This window comes from Podarcis erhardii (genome assembly GCF_964252035.2).
Source record: "Podarcis erhardii genome assembly, chromosome: 15".
Taxonomy (NCBI): domain Eukaryota; kingdom Metazoa; phylum Chordata; class Lepidosauria; order Squamata; family Lacertidae; genus Podarcis; species Podarcis erhardii.
The window spans coordinates 27,406,602-27,434,398 of NC_138505.1; the positions used below are offsets into that span (position 1 = coordinate 27,406,602).

Consider the following 27,797-nt stretch of genomic DNA (forward strand, 5'->3'; position numbering starts at 1 on the left):
ATTGCTTGATTGTTTTAAAAAACCTTCAAAACAGTTTACAAAATCGATAAAACAATAAAATTATCAATAAGAAAAATTATCACAATAATTTGAAACTTTTGAAAAGCTAAAATAACAACAGACTAAAATTAAATTAATACTCGCATCAACTTTCTAAACATCTGGGTAGGCTTCTCTAAACAAAAATGTTTTTAGTTAATCATGTTTAATTCAATGACATTTAATTCCAAGTACACATGCATATTTTTAGGTTGCTACCTGGTCATGAAATATTTCTGTCCTATTACACCATTTGCTTTAAATAACATGGGAAGACTTTAGATTTCAGACAATGAGATCCAGTAATTTCAAGTTATGCACAAAGAGGCGGAAGTGATATTTGATATTTAATTTGGAGTTGCAGTTGCTAAGAAGTCATTGCTGTGGAGTTGGAAGGTGCAAGTTTCTCTCTCCAAATGTTGTAGAAATACTTCTGTTATGTGCCTTGGCTTTGTGGCTGCCATTTTTGGCATATAAAAAGTAACCATTTCATTGAAAGTTACTGTTTTTAATGTTTTTTCAGATACTTTCCAAGTAAGAATGGGCCAGGGTGCGGGGGAGCTTCTGACTACTGGTTATCATTCCTTAACACTAATAAGACTGTTGGTATTTCTGACCGTTGCTTTCCATCTCTGTTTGTTTGTTTTAAGAGATTTCTAGACTGCCTTTTAGGGCTATACTGTCACAAGGTGACTTCCAATATAAAAACACACAATGGATATATGGAGAAGATTGAGTGTTCCCATAGTGGAACTTTCCAGGCTCCTTCCCCCGCATGATACCCGCTTCTGCTGCTGCCTCCCCCCCCCCCAATGTTCCTAACTGTTGAAGGATCCTCTGAAACTGTAGAATGGAGCAGGGAGGGCTTCAGAAACCAGGGGAGTTTGGTGCTGCAGAAGCAGGAGTAATTTCTCTGCCTGCACAAAACTGGTAATGCCCAAGGAGGAGTGATTTTTCTGCTTGCACAAGACATCTTTGGATCCACACACAAACACACACACACACTCCGTAAGTGAGTAGACCATGACAGCAATAACTTGATTAGTAACCGCCCAACATAGGAACCACACAAACAGCTAAAACTATTATATGTCACTTCATACTGGTTCAATTAAACAGAATTCACTGTAGTGACAACCACTAGCTTAGATGTCTTTAAAAGGAGATTTGCAGATTGAGAAAGCTGTTGAGTTTTATTGTTGTCTCTATAGAAAGAACAGTTGACAGGCCCCAGTGGGTTTTATTATCTAAAACATAGACAGTAGACGTTATAAAGGCAGCCAGTGAAATCTGGGCAAACATGGGCATGGCCTGTGGGAAGTGCTGGACTTTCTACATGTCCTGGTGCAAATGACCTCAGGCAGCACAGCTGAGGAGCAGGGAGAGGAAGGCAAGCAGCACAGAGGAGCTGTGGGGGCAAACTGCAGGGGAGTACATACCCAATCCAGGTGAAAAGCTGCCAGGTTGGAGGCTACAAGGAAGGAAGTGTTAGGCTTAGGTAAACAAGCTTGGGGAGCCGAACCTCCATCCCAGGGAGGGTGGTTGGGTGACCCCAGGATCTAGTAGTTACTCTAGTCAAGAGAGAGGAACATGTGACCAGCCAGCATTTCCCCTAGCTGCAACAGCCCTGTCACTGGACCAAACCCTGCTGTTTGGAGACCTAGTAACCTTAAGGGGGGATCGTCACTTTGCTCCATCCCTGTGGCACTTGGGGGAAGAGACAGACCTTCAAAGAAAACCATGAGCAAGAAAGAGCCAGTGGAGAAAGAGCCAGTGGAGAAAGAGCTCAACCTTTAATCCATGAGGAGGACAATAAACTATAAGCCTTTGGCTAGACAGACCTGGAAGCAGGAGATTCTTTACCTAGAGAGGCCTCCAGCATTGTAAACTTAACTACTAAGGGCTTCTTCTTGGGGAGAAATGGAGGTGAGGAGGTTGGCATGCTTTTGCCTGGGAAAATTCCATAATTGTTTCTCTCCTGTGTAAGTGGAAAACTGAAGTTGTCTGCAGCATCCTTCCATTGTGGGACACTGGTGACAATGACCATGCTGCCTGGAATTGAAAGGGGCAGAAATTCTGACAGCCCCTTTTGGGCTGGTTGGTTTAAGGCCATGTTCAATGTTTCCATGCCAGGGAATTCTAGATTATCTTTGCATGACTTCATTGAATGTGATCCTTCTTTTGGATAAAAATATTAGTGCATGTAAGATTCCTATAAATAGTATAGAAGAAAGATATAACAGCTGAAGTCCTTATAACATTTTGCTGTTTTCTCCATATGTACTCACCCATTGCGTTATTGATGGGCAGTATTCAAGTAATTTAAATTACCTTTTGCTTTATTATATTTTATTCATGAACTTTTTTCAAGATTTCCATCAAGCATTAAATATATCTTATGCATCAAATTATGTTATGACCGCTTAATTGAAGAACTGCCTACCATTTAAGTACCATTTTATTATTAATCCTTGGTTTTCATTCTATTCTCACTACTGTAAATGAAATACCTTCAGACTTGTCCTGTCCATGCTTTATTCCCAATGAATAAAGTACTGTTTCTAGTTGAAAAAGTACAAAATAGTTGCTCATTTTGAGCTAATTGCACCCTTCAAGTTATTACAAGTGTTATTGGGAAACTATGCAAAGATAGTTGTGCTGACGACCTCAGTTCATCAAAGTTTTATCTTGACAGTGGGCATTGGCAAGGTCCTTCTCTTGTAATGTTGTGGCTGTTAAACCTCCTCACTGGGGCTGGCAGGGGCTGATGGGAATTGTAGTCCAAAACATCTGGAGGGCATCAGGTTGGCAAAGGCAACTTTGAAAGAGTATGAAACATGCTGTTGGAGATTGTATTTGTCCTTACTGTTATTACAATTCTTTTCTGTTTCTAGATTCGTTTGTAAATGCATATCAAACAGGTAGCCAAGAATGAAGAAAGCTAGCCGGAGCGTTGGTTCAATGCCCAAGGTGCCTGGGATAAATAAAATACAAACGGTGGAAAAAGTCAAACCAGAAAACAGTTCCACAGTATCTGCAGTGACAAAACTTTCAAAAACTGGGACAGCATCATCATTATTGAAGGTATTTTCTCATTAGTTTTCTTTATTTAGACTTAAGTAATTGAGCTGCTAGCTAATGTAGAGCAAAACGGTGGGGTGGGGGGAGACTGGAGGCATGGGATCCAAATGTTGCAATGTGTGCTTGTGTTCAAGACTGACCCAGCACAGTTCTAGAGCCAAGTCAAAATGCAGCTGCAGTACTCTGAAATCTTTTTGATAATTCAAGGGTCAGATACTACTTTATATAACATTATAATTAACTTAACAAGCATAATCAGGATGTTGTTGAGTTCTGTACAAGTCTCTTCTTTGCATATCATACCATTCTCTGTTGTCCCAAGTTAAGGAATGTGAAGGTGTGGGACCAAAACTAGAACCTAGACTGTTTCCCAAGTCTTGTGAACAGAAACAGACAGATCAGGATATTATTGCTGTCAGCTGATGCTACCTGAATACCCATGTTATGCTCATGTTGTTATGTTAGGGTTCCCTCAATCTGAGTGAGAAGCAGAAATATGCCTACTGCTAGAATAAAAGAGTGAAAAGACTTTGTCCAGTTGTGTTAAATTTTAGGGTGGTGGCAGTATGTTTTCTTGCATATGTTGTCACACGAATAAGTAAGACTGCTTATCTGTTTCTCACTCCTTCCACTCTGACAGATACTCATGAAAAAGGAGCATGTTGCACATAGGTGCAAAGCTAATGGCATCCCAGGCTTTGAATGCCCTCCTCAGGGCTAGCTGACCGACACCTACTTTTAGCAGTTTCAGGCGCCAGGTGAAAAGTAGTTTGCTTTCCCAGGCCTTACTTTTAACCTCCCTGATGCTTTTTGAATACTGCACGGCATTTCACTGTTTTAACATACTTTTTGTTGTTTAGCTGTAACCATGTATGATAAGGCAGGTTATAAATATATTAAATACGTTGCCTACTGCAAAAGCACAGGGGTGAACATGAACTGATGTTGTATCATTAGTATCCCTCTGCTCAGGACCTGACTTGAATCTTTGCAATGTTGTTATAACACTTTCCATCTGCCTCACATAAGGATAATGATGCATTACTGAGAAAGTAATAACCCTTTTTTTTTTTAGATCAGCCAGTTATGGTCATCAGAATATTTTCCTCTTAAGAGTCAGTTTAAATAGTTTCTTTCTAAGATCATAATTTGGTTTCAAGTCACATCAACAGGTGATTCATCTTCGCTCTTTGTCATTATGATAGCTGAAGGCTGACAATCCAATTAGGTGTTCCCACTGTAGGAGGATTTCTACATTCAGATACTATAGCAAAACGGGGGGGGGGGGGCAGAGAGAAGGGGACACCAGTATTTGGTGTCCACTTCAAGCCATCATTTCTGATTTTGGTTTGCTGGATTTATCACAAATCCAGTTGTGATAATTGGAAGACTGACAATTCAGGCTTTATACCAACCATAGTTAAGGTGTGATGTTTGACTCTTAAGAAGAATAATTATTCAGTAGGCAGAATACTTCCCACTGTCAAAGTAATCATTCCACATTTCCTCATTTGAGCTTGTGTTTTCTTGACAGATGGGAATCTGTTGCTCTTAAGGAAGTCCTAATTACCAGACTTTGCATCATCTCATAGAAAATTATGAACCAGTGGTGGAAAAATGATTTTAATAAGTCCCACCGCGGTGTGAAAAAACCTCTCTTTTGCTTACTGATTCTATTTACATTACATTTCAGCCAGTTCTGCCTTTCCTGTGTGTTGAAAAAGCCCTGTGATGTTTCTTACTCTTAGTAGAATAGTAGTGTTTGCTCTTGACTGAAGGAACCTGTTCTGCTGGCTGTGGAGGTAGTAACCTAGACTAGACTAGAGGCAGTCTGTGGGCAAGGTAGGGAAAAATACTGTGTTTATGTACGGCAGAAGGAAAATGCTGCAAACCCCAAACAAGAGAGGCCTTAGTGTCCCAACCTGTCTGATTTCTAAGCTGTTGTCTTCTACCATACCCTTTAAGTATTTAGATCAGAAAAATATTCCTGTACACTAGTCTGCTTATGGGGAGGAGTACATCTCAGGAGGGAGGGAGAGACTGTAGTACAAAACACTGGGAGAAAGATTCTTCAGTCCATTCAGTAGTTTCTGTATTTAGAAACCCGAAGCATGACTAATGTTGTTGAATTTTTTTCAGTGTAGATTTTTCCAGGCTGAATCATGCTAGAGTTTTTACAACTTGACCTATTTGGCTCAGTAATGCACAGTTGTTACCTACATAGCATGTCTATAATTAATCTACTTAACGTACCTTTTTACTAGGTGTGGTAGAAATGCAAACTGACAGGAAGTTTCAACCTGTATGGTCTTGCTGGCACAAGCTCTTGGTTATGCCAGATAAACCACAATAAGAAATTATCAAAGGATGTGCAATTTGCTCTATTGTATCTTTGTGAACCATTAATTTCTTGAGTACTTAAACATCATGAGGCCTTTTTGAATAGATTAGATGTGAGTGTTCTCAGCTGCTGGTAATGCAAAACCAAAGATTTTCTTAAACCTCTTCTTGCTGATAAAGGGTTGCAATAATAAAGATCGCAGTGCCTGAAGAAACATAATTACACATGTAAGAATGAAAAATTGTGCTTATAGTGGATTTGGTTTAAAAGTCTCCAATGAAAAACATTTTTAGTGACAAAATGTCTTCTTCCAGTTTCAGAAACCTGGCATTTAAAAATAAAACCTGACACAAACATTGCAAACCAAGTGTGGCATTAAAATAAGCATGAACCACAACCAAAACATTGCAGAACAAAACCTCATATGTAATATTGACCAAATTAAATACTGAATTTGATACTTATTCCATGAATTCAGAATATTTTTATGTATATGTAAAGTTTTAATTATATAAATGTTTAATAGTTTTTAATTATTTTTCCATGTTTTTAGCGGTTGTTATTTTTATCTGTAAGTTTAGTAGTAGTAGTAGTAGTAGTAGTAGTAGTAGTAGTAGTAATATAATTGAAGGGTTGGGCTAAAGCAGATCTCAATGACTAGTTGGTTCCATAATGTTGGAGCTACTGCAGAGAAGGCCCTGCACCATGTCTCAACCAGTCACACCTCTTTTAATGACTGGACTCTGAACAAGGCTTGGTGTCCAGTTGCCAGAGGTGGGTGGTCCATGAAGAATAGGCAATACTTTGTCAAAATAGGCTGGATAAAATTGATTCCTTGATACAGCAGTTAGCGTGGGAATCCTGTAGTAATGCCACATCAAGGAGTAACCCCAGGCAGTGTACTTGGTCCTTCAGAGTTGGTAAGACACCTTTGGTTCACAGGCATTCCTACTTTTTTCAGACATTGGAAAGGAATTTGTTCCTGGTTTGTCTTATACGCAGTCATTCCAGGCTGCCCTAAGGCTCATGCTCGGATAACAGAAGCTGCTTTGGGAATCTGTTGTGCGTGGATACATTCAGCAGCAATTCCCATTCTCACAGTAGCTGGAGAAAGTGGTACCAGGGTGTCAGAAATTGATGCTGCTTTTCATGAATTGCTCATTTGCACTCAAGCTTTGCCATGCAATCATGGGGACAGGTGTTGCCAAGCATGAGTCAGAATTGTTGCTGTATAGGAGTAATCCATATTCTGCTTTCTTCAAAATGAAAGTTCTGGAGTATTTTTAACAATTAAATTTTATATTGTGCCTATGCAAAAAATAAAACTATTTTCTTCCCTTTTAAATACATGGATTCATCATGTATTAAATGTGAATTAAGCCTTGGCTTTTTATTACCAGCTTCATATATGAAACTAGTCTGTTTTTTTTTAACAGTGACTTAATTTTGAGTTGCTTCTGACCTTTGTACCTTCTGTCAAACCACCCTTGACATTTTATCCAGACAAAGAGCAATGATGATCTTTTAGCTGGGATGGCTGGAGGGGTTACTATGAGCAACGGTGTCAAGGGAAAAAAGAGCACTTGCACTTCGACAGCGCCTTCCACTGCAGGGACCACCATGAACAGCCTGGAGAATAAATCCAAGTCTGTTACAGGTAAAGAAGCATTTGGCCTTGAAGATGTTCTCTCTGCCCTTTAGACGACAACCCCGTTTGTCAAACCATGGTTTGTTTAACCATGAATTGTCCCACAGACAATCCCACAAACCATGGCTTATTTCCCCAAAGTTGGTTTTGTTTCCAGTTGCTTGTGCCTTTATAGCTTGATGAGTACCTGGAGTAGGGTGGTCAAACAAACCATGGTTAATGTTAACTAACAAACCTTAGTTAAAACTAGCCAAGTTTGTAAACTATTAAGTGAAATTAAATTACCTTGGAAGTACATTTTTGGATCCCTGTTTCACTGCCTCTGTTATGGAATGTATATACATGTCTGTTACTAATTGATTTCCAAGTATGTAGATGAGACTTCATTGTCCTGTGATCCTGGATACCTCTTGACTTGTATAAAATCACATCCTTCCTTTCCAGCTTAATATTTTTTCTAACCTTTTAAAACAATACAGGTACAACTTCTACAGCAAAGCGTAGCACTTCGGCTGGGAATAAGGAATCCAACTCTTCTCGAGAAAGAATTCGTGACCGTTCGCGGCTGACCCAAAGCAAAAAATTGCCACTGGCTGGGCAGACAAGCAATGATACAGTCCTTGCAAAACGCTCCCGTAGCCGTGCTAACCCGGACTCTGATATTCGCATGAGCAAGTCTAAATCAGACAATCAGATCAGTGACAAATCTGTTCTGGAAGCAAAAGTAAAAGATCTTTTGACTTTGGCCAAAACAAAAGATGTAGAGATCTTACACCTGAGGAATGAGCTCAGAGAAATGCGTGCTCAGCTTGGTCTAAATGAAGATCAGTTTGAGGGAGTTGAGAAATCTGAGGAAAAAGAAACCATCGTTGTCCACCAGCCAACTGACGTTGAGTCCACATTATTGCAGTTGCAAGAACAGAACACTGCCATCCGGGAGGAGCTCAACCAGTTGAAAAATGAGAATCGGATGTTGAAGGACAGGCTAAACGCATTGGGGTTTTCTCTGGAACAAAGACTGGACAACTCTGAAAAGCTGTTTGGCTACCAGTCTTTGAGCCCAGAAATGACAGCTGGAAGCCATAGTGATGGTGGGGGTACCCTCACTTCCTCAGTAGAAGGTTCTGCTCCTGGTTCAATGGAAGATCTTCTGAGTCATGACGAGAACACCTTGATGGACAATCAGCACAGTAACTCCATGGATAACTTGGACAGTGAGTGCAGTGAAGTTTATCAGCCTCTCACTTCAAGTGATGATGCCTTGGATGCTCCATCTTCTTCAGAGTCTGAGGGTGTTCCAAGCATAGAAAGGTCAAGGAAAGGGAGCAGTGGCAATGCCAGTGAAGTATCTGTGGCTTGCTTGACGGAGCGGATACACCAGATGGAAGAGAACCATCATAGCACAGCTGAGGAACTTCAAGCCACTCTACAGGAACTTGCAGACTTGCAGCAGATTACACAAGAGTTGAACAGTGAGAACGAAAGGCTTGGTGAAGAAAAGGTTATTCTTATGGAGTCTTTGTGCCAGCAGAGTGATAAGTTGGAACATTTTAGTCGGCAGATTGAGTACTTTCGCTCCCTTTTAGATGAGCATCATATATCTTACGTTATTGATGAAGACATGAAAAGCGGGCGCTACATGGAGTTGGAGCAACGCTACATGGACCTTGCAGAGAATGCACGTTTTGAAAGAGAACAACTCCTTGGCGTCCAGCAGCATCTGAGCAACACTTTGAAGATGGCAGAACAAGATAACAAGGAAGCTCAGGAGATGATCGGGGCGCTAAAGGAACGGAATCACCATATGGAACGAATTATTGAGTCGGAACAGAAAAGCAAGACCGCTCTAGCAGCCACTTTGGATGAGTACAAAGCCACAGTCGCCAGTGACCAGATCGAGATGAACCGGCTGAAAGCCCAGCTAGAGCATGAGAAGCAGAAAGTTGCTGAGCTGTATTCCATACACAATTCTGGTGACAAATCGGACATACAAGACTTGCTAGAAAGTGTCAGGCTTGACAAGGAGAAAGCAGAGACGTTAGCCAGCAGCCTGCAAGAGGAGCTCGCTCATACGCGTAACGATGCCAACCGCCTGCAAGACGCCATTGCAAAGGTAATGTTTAAAAAATGTAATTAAAGAAGAGAACATTCCAAATCTCCTTGTGTTCTCTGCAGCCTTTGGGGGAGTATGTGAAGGCATGTGGGAGGGCGGGGGGGGGGGCAATTCAAGCAGCTGATTTAGACATTAGCCAGATCATGTTGACTGCATGGTTACTTTCATGAGTCTTTTAGTTTTATTCCTGTTAATAAACTTAAATCCTGTGCTTAGAATTGAATTCATGACTCCTGGGCTGTATTTTCTGTAGCATGAAACTGTTGCATGCTGGATGTTTAGTTTGCCCTTATATCTGCAGTGAGGGTGGGGTTGATTGTTGGTATGAGCAGACTGGTTGATAACACAGCATTGAGGGTAGTTCTATGCTGATTTGTCACTTCATTTCTCATAATTCACAAGACACTTGACTGTTCATAGATTCAGATACAGCTCAAGTTTCACAGCTGTGAGGTTTGCTTAAGCTAGTATGAAGCCTTAACTCTATGCAGTAAAGCATCCTTACTGATTAACATTATAATAGATTACTTGGCGCTGCCAAATGTCAGAGCTGGTATCTTTAAACCTTTCCTGATTGAGTTTCTTTGCTACTTGTCCATCTTGTGGTATCATAAGGACTTTAGCAAATTGAACGAAAGGAAGCTGTTCTAGTTAAGCATCCTGTTTCCCACAGCCAACCAGATGCCTCCTCTGGGAAGCCTAATAGCAGAGCACGAGGGCAATAGCTCTCTTCCACAGTTGTTCTCCAGCAACTGGTGTCTGGAGGCATGTACTCTTGCTGATCCTGGAGGCTAGCATATCCATTATATTACTTTTCTTTTTTTCTTCTTTTTCATGCCAAAGAGACCTTGGAGGTGCATAGCAGTCAATAGATTGCCAAATCATACTTGTAATGGATGGAAATTCCACAGCCAGGGTACCACAAGGCAGAAGTCACTATTGCAGGTCACTGCATAGTATGCCCCAATCATAGATGCTATCTTGAATAGGGCTACCCTGCCAATCTTAATGCCTGGTTATCAAATATTGGGAGAGATATTCCTTCAAGTTCTTAGGTCTAAAACAGTGTAGGGCTTTAAATATCAGAACCTTAAATTGGACTCAGTCGAAATAAAGCAGCTGGTTCAGTTCTTTAAGATCAGCGTAATAGGTTTCTCAGAGGCCTGGCAGCTGTGTCCTGCACCACCTGCCGCTCTTGAACAGTCTTCAAGGGCAGCCCCATATACAGCATATTGCTGTAGTTTAGTCAAGAAGCTACCAGATCATGCTTCAAATTCCTTGACGACTTTTCCCAATTGTCTTCATATAGATGTTAAAGAGATGGAAGGTGAGGTGGAACACTGCAGGTCTCCACAACACAAGTGCCAAGGGGGGCCATGCTGTTCTCTGGTAGCAGTCCTGCAGATAGAAGCAGAGCCACCATAACACAGTGCTCCAGAAGAGTAGCATGGTCATTGGGAGTAAAAGCTGCTGAGAGGTCCAGAAGAACTAAGTCACATTCCTCCTCCTTCTAATCAGGGTTATCACTCAGGGCAACTGAGACTGTTGAAGTATGTAGATTGAAATGAAATCTAGATAAACAGAGTTCACTGTAGCCAACATGACAATAATAGCATTGTGATAGCATTATCATCCATACATTTGTCTAATTCTCCTTTGTAGCATTCCAGGATGAGGGCCATCATCACACCTTAGGGCAGCAGATTCTGCAGATTAATTGTGCACTTTGTGAATAAGTACTTCCTTTTGTCTGCCTTGAATCTTCTGCTGTTCATTTTAACAAGATGACCCATTGGGTCCTAATATTATGAGAGAGAGAGGGAGAAAAAGGGCCTAGCATGAGGAAGCAGGATTCTGAGCTGGACTTAAGCCCTTGGCCCGAAACACAGACCAGTTCTGCTCAAAGCTACTTGAGTGGGTTTCTGTGAATTGTGTTGTTTGGGAAAGCCACTCACAGAAGTAAAATGAGAGTTTGTGTGCATGATGTGTGTGTTTTTTAACCAGATAGAAGATGAATATAGAGCTTTCCAAGAAGAAGCAAAAAAGCAAATTGAGGACCTGAATATTACCTTGGAAAAACTTCGGACTGATCTGGATGAAAAAGAAACAGAAAGGAGTGATATGAAGGAAACCATATTTGAATTGGAAGATGAAGTAGAGCAGCATCGAGCGGTAAAACTCCACGACAATCTCATTATATCTGACCTGGAGAGTAAGTAGCTTTTGTTTCAGTTATACTTTTTGGTTGTAGTTTCTACCTATGGTTTTTTTTTTTTTAAAAAAATGCACCAGAATATCTTACAGCTGAGTAAAAAACATCAGTCATGAAGAGAGGGGGAAATTAAGCATAATTTGTGTCATGTAGTGCAGTTCCCAAAGGATGATGCTGTGTGCTGAGCTCCAAAGGAGCAAATTGGTGGCTTTGGCCTCTTTCCTTTCGTCTCGACTTTTGTCATCTGGATTTCAAAGACAGCCAGAGATGTGACAGCTGAAAGCTCCTAACCACACAGGCAATAGGCTTCCCACATTCCACTTTTTCCAAAAGGATGGTGGAGCCATCACACAGAGAGCTGCCCCTTCCATATGCTGTTTTCTTAAACTTGGAAAAGCATTCATCATCATCATCATCATTTTATTTGTATGCCACCTTTCCACAGTTAAAAACAATTCTCAAGGCGGCTTACAACATGACAAGATTTACATAATTACAAAAGTCATAAACAATAAATAAACCACATTAAAAAAAATTACACAACAAATGGAAAACAATTTCCACATAAATCAAAATCTAAAACTAAGAATACAGCATTAATATCACAGTTTAAAATGACATAGATATGTTTTGTATGTTCCAGTCAGGTGCTGCTGATGAAATTTTCCCTGTTGGAAGAACTTTAATATCAAACAAATAAAATGATTCTTTAGTTGTGATTTCTGCATTGCAGGGGGATGGACGGGATGTTCCTTGGGGTCCCTTCCAACTCTATAGTTCTATGACTCTATGAACCCAGTTTTATATACACATTGATATCAAAATACATAGTCCTCCTTTCTTTTCAGATGCAATGCTCAGGGAGTAACTAGCCTTTATCCAGAAGACTTTGCTTTTATCATTAATCTGCTTGGCATCTGTGCCATCATGCAGTCTCACAAGAGTCCACCTTGTCCACTGTGCTGTTCAACATTTCTATGAGACCCAAGTGTTCAATGTTGCCTGGAGATGTGGAGTAGCATGTCAGTGGAATGCTGATGTTGCTCAGCTCAGACCCCACTGGGTTGAACAGCCCTCCCCAAGCATCACTTTCTGGAAACAACCATCCATGTGGGATCAGAACCACTGTGAAGTAGTGCCACCCTGCCCTAACTCGGACAATCTCTCCAAAAGGATATTGTGGACAATGGTATTGAAAGCTGCTGAGAGATAAAGGAGAATGAACTGGGACACATTTCCCTTGTCTGTCTCCCAACAGAAGTCATCAATATAGGGCACCCAAAGGAGTTTCTGTGTCAAAGCCAGGCTTATATCCTGATTGAAACGGATCTAGAAAATCAGTTTCTTCTCAAAATGCCTGGATCTGGTTCACAACTCCTACTCAAGAACCTTCTCCAACAAAGGAAGATTGGCAACTTGCCAGTAATTACTTAGATTTTACAAATCCCGGGAGGGTTTCTAAAGGAGTGGTTTTACCACTGCCTCCTTCAAGCAGGCAGAGACCACCCCTTCTTGCAAAGAGGCATTTATTACCTCCCTGGCCCAACCAGCTGTTCCCTCCACACTACTACTACCAAGAAGGGCAAGGATCCAGAGCACAAGTGGTTGCCCTGACTGATCCAAGCACTTTGTCCACATCCTCAAGCCTTACATCTCTTTTGCCAGCCACAATTTCTGAAGAGGAATCTGGCCATTGTAATCTATGATAGTCCCCTGATTGAATTCCAGAAAATGATTTGAAAACTAGGATAAGTGCAGGATACAAACAGGGTTTTAACAGAGGCAGCTGTTTTAGATCATACCTCATCATTTGATTGCCTGTTTGCTTCCAAACCTTATTTCCAGGGCCAGTACTTGCTTCAATAAAACCACTAATGACTTGAGGCCCCAAAACAGCTGCTCCCTTATCAACCAGCTTGTGCCATCTAAGACCCTTCTCTCAGTACCACCCTTACTGGATATGGAGTGTCAACAAGGGAGACAGATTTTTTAAGGGGGGGTGTCCTGTGATGCCCCTCCCCAAGGAAGCTCCCCTGGCCACACTGCTTGCACAGTGCTCTCGTCCTCTTTGCTATTAGATAACAGATTAAAGAAACCAGCAATAATTGTTCACACAGACCTTTTAACTTGTTGAACTGTTTTAATGATTGTTTAAGCATTTTATTGTTTTTATATATTGGCATGAAAAGCAACAACTGTAAACTGCACTGGAATCTTTTTACAGAACATAAAAATATTTCCAATAAATAAGATGAAACGGTGGATTGGCTCATTTTCTTTCCCCTTCTCAAAGCTCTGCTTTCAGGAGTGCTGCTTACAGCAAGGCCATATAAGGGCAATTACACAACAGGGCTTCAACTTCAGTGCTTTCATGAAATAAGCATGGGATCTGCTCTTACACTTTGACCCGTCTTATTTCTTTGGGAAAACAAATGTAATTGGTGCGGCATTTGGAGGTGAGGTGCCTTGTTCCCTGTAGATTTGGCACAAGCAGTGATATCAAGAGCCCCACTCAGTATTCTGCTCATGCAACAGGACTTTGTATCCTCGCCCCCCAACAATTGATTTTGCAATTTCTGCTTAACTCTGATTCCCCTGTGTTTTCAGTGGGAAGACTGCAGAACAGCTGCTAATTTGGTTGATCCTTTGCTGGTTCTCTGTAAACGCATAATGTAGACAAGCACTTCATTTGAAATGAAGTCAGTAATCCAGGAAGAAACTGAAAGCTGTATCAAATGGCTGCTTGTATCCTGTAGTTATGGAAAAGGCAGAAGGATGACACCTTGTGGGACTACTAGCACAGTTTGTGCCCTGGAAAACATTGGAGCACAGAAAACAGGAAATGCAAACTATGGTCATTTTGTTAGTGAATCTGGAGATGATTAAACTTCCATGCAGGAAATACTGGGGGAGAGGGCACATTTGCTCTTACTCCTCCTTGGTGTCTTGTTTCTCTCTCTGCCCCCTGCTTGGAAGGGAAATAGAGATGCACATTCTCATCCTCTCCCCCCCCCCAAAAAAAAAGGTGGCAAAAGGGTATGACATACAATAAAGAAATTACTATAAGGGCAGAATAAATTTGGTGGTGGTGATTTGCCACGCACTGGAGTTGTGTGGTGTGCCCTAAGATTTTTTATCAGTAGAAGCTCAGTGGTGTAGATTAGATACTTCCCCCTCTCTCTTCCACAAGTAGTAGGGAAAAGTGAGTACACCCCTGACAAAGGATATTAGCTGGGAATTTATTTTAATAGTGTGTACATGAGTAGCCCAGACTGCACAGTGGTTCCCATGTTTGTTCTGGCCTAAGCACATAGTGCCATATTCAACCTTTGGCACATTGAAGCATTTCTGCTTGGATGTCTGATGTAACAAGAATGTGTGAGCTCGTATCTTCATGGACAGCAATGGAGCAGAAGAGACTATTACCCAACTGGGCCTTCGCTTTTTCATGCAACAGTACACTAGATGGCGTACGTGGGTTTTCAAAGCTGACACATGTGTTCTTGGAATTCTGAACTTTTAACAAACCATGGCAAGTTTTAAACAATTCTCCACTATTTGTAAAGCAAATCTTAAATGAGTATGTTTTCTCTTTGTGATTGGCTGTGTTCTTTAACCTTACAAATCAGCATTATATTTGTATATTACCCAATTGCCAGGGCTGCAGCATATGCAGTATATTATTAATCATACACTTTGCATGCTTTTAATATGTATAATGGTGCAGCACGCATTAATAACACAATGTGAAATGCAACCCTAAGCATTATCCCTTTCAGATTTAATGTGCTCATAGCATAACTGAAGTTGGACCTGGTGTGTGTTGCAAGTAAGTTGCTTGTTGTAAGGATTGCTGTGTTGGATCAGGCCAGTGGTCCACGTAGTCCAACATCCTTCTTTCACCTGTTGCCTCGATGGGAAGCTCGCAGGCAAGACCTGAGCACAAGAGCACTCCCCCCTTCTGTGGCTTCCAGCAACCAGTATTCAGAAGCATTACTGCCTCTGGCACACAATTTAAGAAAATACTGCTTGGAATCAGATACCAATTTAAGATTCATCAAGGGCTTGTGGGGGTTCACTAGGATAGCTTGAGACTTGTGTTGATGGTTTGAGAAAAACACTGCCAGCATAATGATCTACAAAGAGCCTGAACTGAACTGCATAATTTATTGTGGTTTATGTTTCTACTACCTTGCATTTTTGCAACTTGCCTGTTCCAGTGCTGTGGAAGGAATGTTTTCCCAAGCATCAGCAATATACCTTTCAGAAATTCTGTGTGCTCATAGCAGATTCCTTCTTGAAAGTGCATCCGGCATTAAGAGGCTTGTGTTAACATCAGAGTTAGTGTAAGTTCGAAAACCTTTTAAGAAAAATCCTGAGGGGGTGTGGGATATACCCCAAATGGCCCAGTGAGGACTGAGCATGCTTAGCGGCCAGGGATGTTGAGTGAAGTGCTGAGGTGCACAGAAAATCTCTCTCTCTCTGTGTGTGTGTGTGTAGAATGAAGTGCAGTATCATTTTCAGTAAAGAGGATGTAGCTGAGAAGAGCACTCCACACGAGGACATGGAGCATTGCAAGGTGGTCCTACTTGTATCACCTGTATTCAGCTTCATCAGTATTTCTGCTATAATCACACAGTTCTCAAATCTTCAGATATCTCAAATCTTCAAATATCCAAAGGGCTGTCACATGGAGCAAGCTTGTTTTCTTCTGCTCCTGCATTGCAGGGTAGGACTCAAACCAATGGCTTCAAGTTACAAGACAAGAGATTGCAACTGAACATCAGGAAGAGCTTTCTGACAGCAAGAGCTGTTCAAGAATGGAACAGACTCTATTGGGAGGTTGGGGACTCTCTTTCATTGGGAATCTTTAAGCAGAGATTGGATGGCCATCTGTCATGGATTACCGTATTTAATTGAGATTCCTGCATTGCATGGGATTGGACTAACTCACCCTCAGGGCCCCTTCCAACTTTACAGTTCTATGATTCTGTGATTCAAGCAATGAAGAGATAAATGAAAACTAGTCCTGGTACACAGCCAGTCAAATACTAAATCAGAAGTTGGTCATGGTCAAGTTGCATACTCTTTGTGTAGCTAGTACAATCTACAGGGGCATTTTTAATGTGACAGGTTTCACTGTATTTAAAAAGGCAATCTGATGCAGCTGCAAGGCAGCATTGACTCTGCAGTGCATCTCCCTTAAATAGTTTGCTTGGGTCTAGTAATTGTTTCTAGTGATTGATAACATTCAAAAAAGAAAGCACTGTGGTGGGGAAGGTGGAGATACTTGTTTTCTGTTGAAAGCACAAGCAAAGGAAAGTCACCTGGGAGTAAGAACCATTGGACTCAGTGGGATTTACTTTTGAGTAACCATTAATAAGATTCTGTTGGTAGTGTTTTTTTATGGGCAGCATAAGAAAGTGTTAGTGGCATTATCATTTTTTTTCACAGGAAAACCCTCTCTTGTCATTGGCATTTTTTCCTATGCATACATACTTCATATTATGAGGTCCATGCTTGCTTTTTGTTTTTGTTTTTTTAATTAATAGCTGTGAAATGTAGGAGAGAAACCTAGACTTCTAGAACCAATTCGTTGAACTTCCCTTTGAATACATTAAAAGCAGTAAAAAATTCATTTGGGCTTTGGGGAACTGTTTGCCTGTAAATAACTTTTTTAAAATTTCTACCTGATATATTTGGTTTTGTTTTGCCAGATACTGTTAAAAAGCTTCAAGACCAAAAGCATGATATGGAGAGAGAGATCAAGACTCTGCACAGACGGCTCAGGGTATATAAGCCAGTTCAATATATCATGGTTTGGGGTGGAGGTGCATCGGGTGTGTTATAGTATATTGCCTTTGGACTCCATTGCTGCTAATTATATTTTATTTAAACTGTTTATATCCCACATATCATGGCATTCCAAAGCTGTAAATTTCTTTTTCTGCTCCATTTTTAGGAGGAGTCTGCGGAATGGCGGCAGTTCCAAGCTGATTTGCAGACGGCTGTGGTCATAGCAAACGATATAAAATCTGAGGCTCAAGAAGAGATTGGAGACCTAAAGCGCAGGCTGCATGAAGCTCAAGAGAAGAACGAAAAACTCACAAAAGAGTTGGAAGAAATAAAATCACGCAAGTATGTGAATGACATTTTGGGTTGATTCATTATATTTTCCTAAAACTAATTTATTTAATCTCTGAAAGCTATTCGGCAAGAAACGGTATAGTAAAATGTTCCTGTCAACAAAAATATTTGTTTATAAGTGTGTAAAACACACAAGCCACTCTACACGTAGGAAAAAGGACAACAGATATTTGCCCTTAAAGGTAAAGGGTAAGGGGACCCCTGACCGTTAGGTCCATTTGTGACCAACTCTGGGGTTGCGGTGCTCATCTCGCTTTATTGGCCGAGGGAGCCGGCGTACAGCTTCCGGGTCATGTGGCCAGCATGACTAAGCGACTTCTGGCGAACCAGAGCAGCGCACAGAAACACCGTTTACCTTCCCGCCGGAGCAGTACCTATTTATCTACTTGCACTTTGACGTGCTTTTGAACTGCTAGGTTGGCAGGAACAGGGACCGAGCAACAGGAGCTCACCCCGTCACGGGGATTCGAACCGCTGACTTTCTGATCGGCAAGTCCTAGGCTCTGTGGTTTAACCCACTGTGCCACCCGCATCCCTATATTTGCCCTTAGACTGCACTTTTAAAATCTTTAAAACTTCTGCACTTGCCTCTTGTGGATTTAGAAAAATGGCAACTCCATTCTCCCCACTGCCAAAGAAAAGGCTCTCAGAGAAGACTAGCAGGTTCCAATAGGGTTACAGGGGCAAGCTCTGTGCCACAGCTCTTCTAAATAGTGGGACATGGTGCCTTTTATGAGTCTTACGTCTAGTGAAATACTTTGGTATGGAGCAAAGTGGCAGGCAGCTTAATTCATTCCAGTGAGCAGCGTCTCTACCTCAGGCAAAGGTTCCATGTTGCTTTAGTATGTACCCTAATGTCTCACTTGGCAGAGTGAGGTACAGAAACACACAATATAGGGTTTTAGTTTCAAGGGTCTTCTGTTTAGTCAGCATGAGTACATTCAGTTTCCTAAGTGAATTCCCTCTAGTCTAAATGAATTTGTGGCAAGGCAGGGGGGAAAGAGGAAAGCAGCTGCATCTTCACTGGCTGATGGATGGGGCCATGTTAGTCTCCCCCTTGCAGTTATGCACTGCCTGGGAGGCCAGAGTGGCAGCTTCTCAGTGGCTGTGGTTTCCTGGCCAATGGCCAAGATCAGAGAGTGCTTCCCTTCAGCAATGCTGCCCCAGGTAATTTCAACCCAAAGCATAAAAATCCTTACTATATAAATACAGTTGATGCCCTTCCCCATCTCTTTCTCCCAAAATTAATACAGTGCTACCTCGGGTTTAGTACTTAATTCGTTCCTGAGGTCCGTTCTTAACCTGAAACTGTTCTTAACCTGATGCACCACTTTAGCTAATGGGGCCTCCTGCTGCTGCCGCGCCGCCGGAGCACAATTTCTGTTCTCATCCTGTAGCAAAGTTCTTAACCCGAGGTACTATTTCTGGGTTAGCGGAGTCTGTAACCTGAAGCGTATGTAACCTGAAGCATATGTAACCCGAGGTACCACTGTAATGAAACTCTTTCTCAAATGACTTTCAGTTTCAAACTTGCTCTCTGGCTTTGTAACCTGTTGGAAGATTTGACCCACTCCAAGTAGGCTTCCCAGTGTAGCAGATGCCCTTCAGACATGTCCTCATGAATGAGTCCGTTGCTTAAGCACAGTATAGAGGGAGGAATTCAAAGTTCCTTAGCAGTATGCTTGCACTAGAGGATTGGCTTGTGCAAGAGAAGGCACAGGAAGCTGGCATGGTTCTTGTGACTGGTTGTGTAGTACATTGCAAATACAAGCTTCTGCTAGAGCAACTTTTGTACTGGATTTCATATTGCACAACCATTATTCTCACCCTTGTGTTAGCACAGCAGCCCTTGTGCTGGCCGTCAGAGTCCTGAACCCATGCCAGATCATTTCATAGTATCTTGACAACTGCCTTCCCCTGATATTCAGGCAAGAAGAGGAACGTGGCCGCGTTTACAATTACATGAATGCTGTTGAAAGAGACTTAGCAGCTCTGAGGCAAGGAATGGGTTTGAGTCGCAGGTCATCCACTTCTTCAGAGCCAACGCCCACTGTAAAAACTCTCATCAAATCCTTTGACAGTGCCTCACAAGGTAATTTGCTTTTTTGTACCTGCATAAACTTAGTGCAATTTTGTTTGGAAGCACCACCATTGGTTCTGTTAGCTCAAAATTTTGAACAGAGCAAACACTCCATGCATACATCAGTAGAATGTAGCACATTTTTTTCCGAGGGAGCTTCAGCCGGGTGACAATACTTGTACAAATGTATTGGATAATATGTACTTCAGTTTTGCAAGCCCAAAACCATGCACCTGAGTTTTAAAAGTTTGTTGTTATTCTGGGGCTTTGAATATATGGCAATCCTTATTTATCTAAGTTTTCAACCTTCTTTTAAGTTGCACAATGGTCTGTCTTCAAAAACTAACTGTTGTTATTATAGTTGAATCTATGTATTTCATTGTTATGCTTCTGTGGCACTTAATGATGTTCAGATATAAAAATTCATCTGGGCTTATAAGTCATCAAGATCTGTTTACAAAAAAGGCACATTTTAGCTTTAGATAAGGAAACTCCTCCTTGGGCAAGCTGCATAGGTTACTTCTCTTATATCTTTGTGTTCTTTGCATGTTATGAAAACAGAACTTGGCCAGATTGTGCAGGCCTCGCTACAGGAGGACATGGCCAAAATCTAGGATATGTGAAATTGGTAAATAGCTGCCAGTCACACTTGGGTCACTCACTTCAGATGAGAAGATGTTTTACTCTGCAATCTTGTGCCATAACTGAAAAACATGCAAAACTGTTGCTCTTAATTGTTTTTTCTTTTCTTTTCTTTTTGTATTGGGATATTTAAACTAGATGTATTAGTGTTAATTGAATTTTTCCTGTTTTTTAAAGGAACTTGTCTGCTATTAATGTAAGCTGCCTTGAAATAGCACTGCTCTTGAAAGCCTGCTTAGAAATACTTGAAACCAACCATACTTACCCCCTGTTTATTTTGTTGTTTTTGGTAGTTCCTAGTCCAGCTGCAGCTACAATGCCTCGTACCCCCCTGAGCCCAAGTCCTCTTAAAACCCCTCCTGCAGCAGCAGTATCTCCAATGCAGGTAAATGTGTGTTTACTAACTGGAAGAGACTGTGAAGACTGATGTACAGTCGTACCTTGGTTTTCAAACAGCTTAGTTCTTGAATGTTTTGACTCCCGAACGCCACATACCCGGAAGTGACTGTTCCAGTTTGGGAACTATTTTTGGAAGCTGAATGTCCAGCGGGGCTTCCACGGCTTCTGATAGGCTATAGGAGCTTCCTGCAGCCAATCAGAAGCTGCACTTTGGTATCCAAGCATTTTGGAATCAAACTGATTTCCAGAACGGATTCTGTTCGACGTCCAAGGTACAACTGTATTGGAATTTGTAATGGTGTTAGCATGATGCAAAATCAAGAGAAGGTTTCGCAGTAAAAATTGTGCATTAAATTTGTCATTCATAATTGCATCCTGACCTTCTCCACAGATTTCAGAGTGACATACATGGATTTTCTCCTCTTTTTGATCCTCAACAACCATTAGAGGCAGGTTACAATGAGACAGTGACTAGCACAGTTGACCTAGTGGCCAGATTCAGATGTAAGGTTTCCAAATCTCTGACATATTGTTTGGAGTGGCAATGAACTTGAATAGTCTTCCACGCATTCCCCTGTCCTCTCTTTTAGCCACTTAGTTTGTTCAGTCACAGATATCTGAACCTGCAAACTGAGACGTAAGTACTTCCTACAAATTGGCTCGATCGTGGTGGACAGTCTTTGTTTGTAGAGAGTGCCTAAACAGTTTAAAGTAGCACAAGGAAGCAGGTTTAACAAACCAGGAAGTCACTGCTGCAACTGAGTGTGAGAAGAGAATGGAAGAGGAAAGAACATTCATGCTCTTGCTTGTTCCCAATCCACAAAACCATGGTTTGTAAGACCTGGCAATGTTGCATTTGAATCTGGCCAGTGAGCTCCAGCGTGTCTCTAGTTCAAGTTCTTGTTCCCTACAACTGTTATGTCATTTAGCCTTCAAGCCAGTTGAGAGTACTTAGACCAGCAGTTCAGACATGAGAACTATTATTATAGTTAATAGTTTATTATTATTCTGCAATTAAAATGCCCAGCTGCTCTCTCACCAGACCTGTGAAGTAGGCCACCAAGTCACATTTTATAAACGGGGAACTGCAGACTCTAGTACTGTTGTCTTTACTGATTTTTTTTTTATAGTTTCACTAAAGGTGTAAACCTGATGAAAAAAATAGTCCACATTGCTGGCTGTGCTGAATTTGAACCTATGTCCAGGGATCACAATAGTGCTTCTGTGTGGGTTTTGCTTGTCTTAATATTTTTTTGTAAAAGGCAGACAGGGTTGGTCATCATATTTGAAATAACTTATCTCACCATTAATAGTTCTTGTTTTCCTTCAGAGGCATTCCATAAGTGGACCAATATCTGCTTCCAAGCCCCTCACAACTCTGTCAGACAAAAGGCCAAGTTATGCAGAAATCCCAGTGCAAGGTAGGTGTTTTCCCTCTGTTAACATTATTTCACTAAAGCTCCCCCAGAGTTCTCCTGAGGTTAAAAAGAAAAGAAAAGCACACTGAATAAGAGAGCGTAGATGAGGCTCTTTTGACACATGAGCTCCTTTTCTTTTGAGTACAGCAAAGTATTGTTCATATAGAATGCTTAATGTCCTTCATTACCTTACCCCCGCTCCTGCAAAAGGAAGATGTAAAACAAAAAAGCTCAATAACATACTGTTAATTAGGGCTATGTATTATTTCAATTTCCTTCTTTCCATGCTCACCTGATCTGTTTCCTTTTACTTTATGCCAGTTTGCACTGAGCTACACTGGGCAGAGGTGAGACAGGGAGGGCTAGACTGACTTTAAAAAAGGAGAACTACAATAAATTATACTACCATATGGTCACAGTGGAATAATTGTTTGGGCAACAGGTGCATAGAAGTCATAAAGGCCACAGTCTTTGCAGATAAGGGTATAGTGCTTGAATATGCTAAAATCAATACTTAATCAGTGCTTGTATAATTAAAAAAGCAAAGAAATGTTTTATTGTTATGAAAGCCACCTTAGGAGCAAGAGGAATTATTTCCAAAGCAGAACAGTAAGTAAAGCTAAAAACAGGCCCACCCCATGTATTTATAAGCAAGTAGATTTTAGGAGCATTCACTAGCTGCCTTCCTAACATCTGGTTGTCAGCATGGTGTGCGAAAAAGAAAGAGGGAGGAAGAGGATGAGAGAGAACCTAAAATAGTACATTCCAGGTACTGTTCTATTATTTTTCTGTTTCTGAGAGTTTGGCCTCCAATGTAGGACAAAACAAAAACCCCCAGAAAACTGCTGTTCTCCACTTCTTGATTGTGGCAGAGTCAGCTGGCCAATTATGCAATGCTAAGATCTGTTGGGACACGGGTGGCGCTGTGGGTAAAACCTCAGTGCCTAGGACTTGCCGATTGCATGGTTGGCGGTTCGAATCCCCGCGGCGGGGTGAGCTCCCGTCTTTCGGTCCCAGCTCCTGCCCACCTAGCAGTTCGAAAGAATCCCTAAGTGCAAGTAGATAAATAGGTACCACTTTATAGCAGGAAGGTAAACGGCGTTTCCGTGTGCTGCGCTGGTGCTGGCTCGCCAGAGCAGCTTCGTCACGCTGGCCACGTGACCCGGAAGTGTCTCCGGACAGCGCTGGCTCCCGACCTCTTAAGTGAGATGAGCGCACAACCCTAGAGTCAGACACAACTGGCCCGTACGGGCAGGGGTACCTTTACCTTTAAGATCTGTCTGGGCATCCTAACTAACTTCAGGAGGAAGTGAATGATGGACTGGTGCCTGCATTTGTTGAGATGTCCCTTGCGCACTAGTGGAACTGCACTTGATATCTGCAGGAAAGTGTAGGAGCCTGTGTGGATTTTCAAGACTCAAGAACAAAGCTTGCTGGGAGAGGACAGCAATTTGTTCTCTGCTGCCACAGATATCAAGGCTAGAGCTAATTACCTAAGTTATGGGAAGGTAGATTTTGGTTATTTGTTTAGATTATTTTTATACACCTGTGCTCAAGCCACAGGACAGTTTACAACAGTATCAGATAAGATAAGATCAAATAGAATCCATAAAAACACATAGTCCATCAAGTACATAATACAGTAAAGGTAAAAGGTAAAAGACCGCTGGGCGGTTAAGTCTAGTCAAAGGCGACTATGGGGTTACGGTGCTCATCTCGCTTTCAGGCCCAGGGAGCTGGGGTTTGTCCACAGACAGCTTTCTGGGCCATGTGGCCAGCAGGACTAAACCGCTTCTGGTGCAACAGGACACTGTGACAGAAACCAGAGCACACAGAAATGCCGTTTACCTTCCCACCGCAGCGGTACCTATTTATCTACTTGCGCTGGTGTGCTTTCGAACTGCTAGGTTGGCAGGAGCTGGGACAGAGCAAGGGGAGCTCACTCTTCGGATTGGCAAGCCCAAGAGGCTACAGCGCCACCCGCATAAAGTAACTCATCGCAACTTGCTAAATAGCAATTTACCAATAGCAGAATCAACTAATCCATTTATCTTAACAATTCTGTGGCTGAAGAATGGTTCAAGAATGGCACTAATGCCTATGAGTGGGTGGTGGGCTGTTCTGTTATCAGAGGCCTTCAGGCAGAGGAAGGGATATACTCCCTCTGGAATTCCTCTGTTGTACAGGGGTTGGGATAGCTGGCCTATAACTACTTGTGTGGCTCTTCCATTTACTTTAAGTGCTATCAGGGCAGTATTTTAATAATGTCCATAACAAAAGGTAAGGCAATGTTGAAAAAGCCCTTTTTGTGTTGAAGAAACAAGGATTATATGTTCACTGTTTACTTCTCCATTTCCTGGTGCTGGTCAACTTGTTCTGCCTATAAACTTTTCCTTTCAAAGTGCCCTTCCTGTAAGAATGAATAGCTCTCGTGTAATGGGTGTAGTTCTTTGATTTATGTCTGGGGGCTTTTAAAATAGAAATTTCTCAAGAATAGCTTTCTTAGGGCCAAGCAGTAGGCTTCCTTTTCTGCCTTGACAAATGTCAGCTAAACACCAACAATGTAAAGATTTTTCCAGGGATGAAAAAGTGTTTTGTGCTAAGTTTTTATTCAGTTATGCTTTAAATAGCATTGGGGTGATATTATACTCAGAGCAAAGTAAATTTTAAACACACTTGATGTTTAACAGAAACTAATAAGGCACTCCCTACACAGTGGGTGGCCAACCTGTGGAATAGCTGACACAGATTTGTAGCCGTTTGTGTCCCTTTTGGACTGGGCTGAAAAGTGCTGTGGACTGGGCCATCGCATAGCATCAGGCTTGAACTTCAGTTATTAAAATAACTTATAGCCTACCCTTCCACTGTAGCTCAGGGCAGATTGCAACAGTTAAAATTAAATAAATATAAGCAATTAAACAGCTGCAATATAGTAAAACAAAAGGAGAGGCAGCAGATAAAACAGCTTTTTTAAAAAACAAAACAAAACCTGGGATCAGTTTAAAAACCTTGTCCTAGCAAGTCAGATCCCTGCTGGAACAAAAATGTATTTGTTGGACCCAGAGGGTCATGACAGACGGAGCCAGCTGAATCTTCCATGACTAGAAGTTCAGCAGCCAAGGAGGGGGCCACTTGAAAGGCTCTATCCCACAGGCAAGCCAAATGCCACCAGTACACAAAGAACAGCCTTCTTTCCTCCACCCCCCAAAACCCCCATAAATGGATGGCCAGGCTTATACACAAGAAAGCAGCTCCTAAAATACTCTGCGCCCCAGGCTTTAAAGGGAATTGCTAGCACCTTAAATTGTGCCTGGAAACAAACTGCTAAGCAGTGCAACTGATGTAGTGTGCAAGTGCCAATCAACATCCTTGCTGCTGCATTCTGGGCCAATTACCTGATTTCCAGCCAATCAAAGGCATGAATGTTGTTGCATAGGTACTGTATTGGGCAGTGGACTGGGACACTTGTGATCTTTGGAATCTATTTGTGTTAATGATGTGGCCGCCACAGATCTACACAAACAGAGTAGCTTTTCACTATCAGCTCTGTAAACCCAAGCTGCCCTGGCCCCCTAAAGGCAATATGTATACAGATTTTACTCTCCTTTGGCCATGCCATTGTATAAAAGTGTTGGATGATTTCTCCAGATTGGGTCAAGATGTAAAAAGACATTTCAGAATGGAGTGGCATGGGGGCGGGATTCAAGGGACAGAGCTGGGGGATGGGGGCAGAGTCCAGTCAGCATTTGCAAAAGCCCATCTGACTGGTGACCAATTAGTAAGGGAGTTGAGCCATTGTGAGATTATTCTTAAGTCTTTGTTGCTTCTAAGCAATTGCACCTGTTGTTGAGCCTGGCCTACACTTGCAGCAGCAGAATATGAGTTGGCTAAAATGAACTTTACTCGAGGAAGAAGATACTATTTTTGAATGCATCGAGTAAATTTTCAAGTCAGGAAGCAGGCTGTCTTAGAGCCTGTCACCCTGATATGCTAGCTTCTTACTTGGAAGCAGTTTTTCTTTTTCTTTTTAAAAAATAACAGAGCATACAAAATGGCATTGCTCTCCTGCTGTGGTGAAGTCCATTCTATCTTCTCATTTTCTAAGACCAGGCCTGAAGCTTGTGGTAATGAAATGCCTTTTCTTTATTCCCTCTCTGCACAGATCATTTGCTGAGAACTTCCTCAACCAGCAGACCAGCTTCCCTGCCAAGAGTTCCTGCTATGGAAAGTGCCAAATCTATTTCTGGTAATAATTATGCCATGCTAATAAGGTGGTGCTTCAGTCACAGAGTCTTGGTGTGCAATGCCACCAGCTTCTTTTGAAACAGTTTTGTTAGTCTTTTCTGACATCACAGCAGTAAGTAAAGTTGGTAGAGTTCCATATTGACACTGTAGGTGAATCTCGCCCACATTGCAGGGGGAAAGCAGCCTTAGTGACTGAGGGAGGGTTTCCTCTTTCAGTTTAAAGGTATATGCCCTTGCTATTCTTTATGTGCATTTGATGGAAATTAAGAGAATTAAAACTGGCAGTCTAGATTTGTTCCTCATTGCAGCAGAGAGAAAGAGTGCTGTGTGCCTTCATGTTTGTCCTCTGTTACACAGTATGTGATTTTGAATAGAACATAGAACATTTTTGTGACTACCCGTGTTCTACAAAAACTAAATCCCTGCAATCAGTCCTCTGTAGAGAAAAATAGTTAGAAGGCTTCAAAATCTGCCTCTTCCAGAGAGGGAGTCCTGACATGTTAGGCCCTTAGAAGATATTCCAAAACTTTGGAACGGTTATATTTAAAAGCAAAAACTCAAGTCTTGCTTCTTCAGGAAAAATTAATGCCATCTTTATATTTGATAGGAGAGATTTCTATTGGTGTGATAGAGAACTTAAAAGTTTTGTACAATTCAGTAGAAAATTAGTTACTCATTATCTAGATTTTTGCAAAGGCTCTTAGTTTTCTTTTATGAGAAAGAGAAAGAAATGGTGTCTAAGGTGTTTTTCCATTTCAGTGTCTCGGCGAAGCAGTGAAGAAATCAAGCGGGACATCAGTGCCCCTGATGGAGCATCTCCAGCCTCTCTTATAGCAATGGGGACCACTTCACCACAGCTGTCTCTCTCGTCTTCACCTACAGCGTCCGTCACCCCTACGACACGCAATCGAATAAGGTACACCTCATTGCTACACAGCCTGTCCTGTATTTCATACAGGGATATTCTTGCAGCCTTGCCCTTTGGAAGACATCAGTCGCTTTTGCTAGATAATCAGTAAGCTTCTTCTGTAATGGAGCAGCAGCAGACTTCAGTGGGTTTGCTCCTCATTTTGGGTAGGTGCATCAGCTGCCCAGCATTCCTTTTGCACATCAGTCTCAGGAAAGTGATGCCATCTGATGGGACATGCAAGGAAACGGCCAGGTCAGTTCAAGTCAAGTGGGCCCTTCTGGAAGGCAGGAACTCTCTGGCAGCTGAACCAACAAGTTGATGCCCAAAGCTCGCCAGGAAGTCTTCCTTCCTTACTTCCTTTCCTGGACAGATGTCTCTTTCTCCTCTCCCACATGGTGGTCTTGAGTTTGGGGCTGGTGCATGGCAGATCTTTGCACTTGCCAGCAAGGCTGCTGATCAAGACCTTCCTTGCTGGAACTGCCTTTGACCACTTCCCTGGACTTCTTCATAGAATCATAGCAA

At 41.8% G+C, this 27,797-nt stretch overlaps 1 protein-coding gene across 1 annotated transcript in view; it reads left to right on the top strand.

Annotated features, from left to right (window-relative positions):
* SPECC1L (sperm antigen with calponin homology and coiled-coil domains 1 like) overlaps positions 1 to 27,797 on the top strand; it is a 51,607-nt gene that overhangs the window by 6,651 nt on the left and 17,159 nt on the right. The window contains exons 2-12 of the mRNA XM_081842745.1: positions 2,934 to 3,123; positions 6,965 to 7,118; positions 7,589 to 9,222; positions 11,227 to 11,434; positions 17,152 to 17,225; positions 17,397 to 17,572; positions 19,510 to 19,673; positions 20,597 to 20,688; positions 22,033 to 22,123; positions 26,283 to 26,366; positions 27,125 to 27,281. Coding sequence (XP_081698871.1) covers positions 2,971 to 3,123; positions 6,965 to 7,118; positions 7,589 to 9,222; positions 11,227 to 11,434; positions 17,152 to 17,225; positions 17,397 to 17,572; positions 19,510 to 19,673; positions 20,597 to 20,688; positions 22,033 to 22,123; positions 26,283 to 26,366; positions 27,125 to 27,281 — 2,987 coding nt within the window. The 5' untranslated portion in view covers positions 2,934 to 2,970. The remainder of the gene's footprint in view (positions 1 to 2,933; positions 3,124 to 6,964; positions 7,119 to 7,588; positions 9,223 to 11,226; positions 11,435 to 17,151; positions 17,226 to 17,396; positions 17,573 to 19,509; positions 19,674 to 20,596; positions 20,689 to 22,032; positions 22,124 to 26,282; positions 26,367 to 27,124; positions 27,282 to 27,797) is intronic.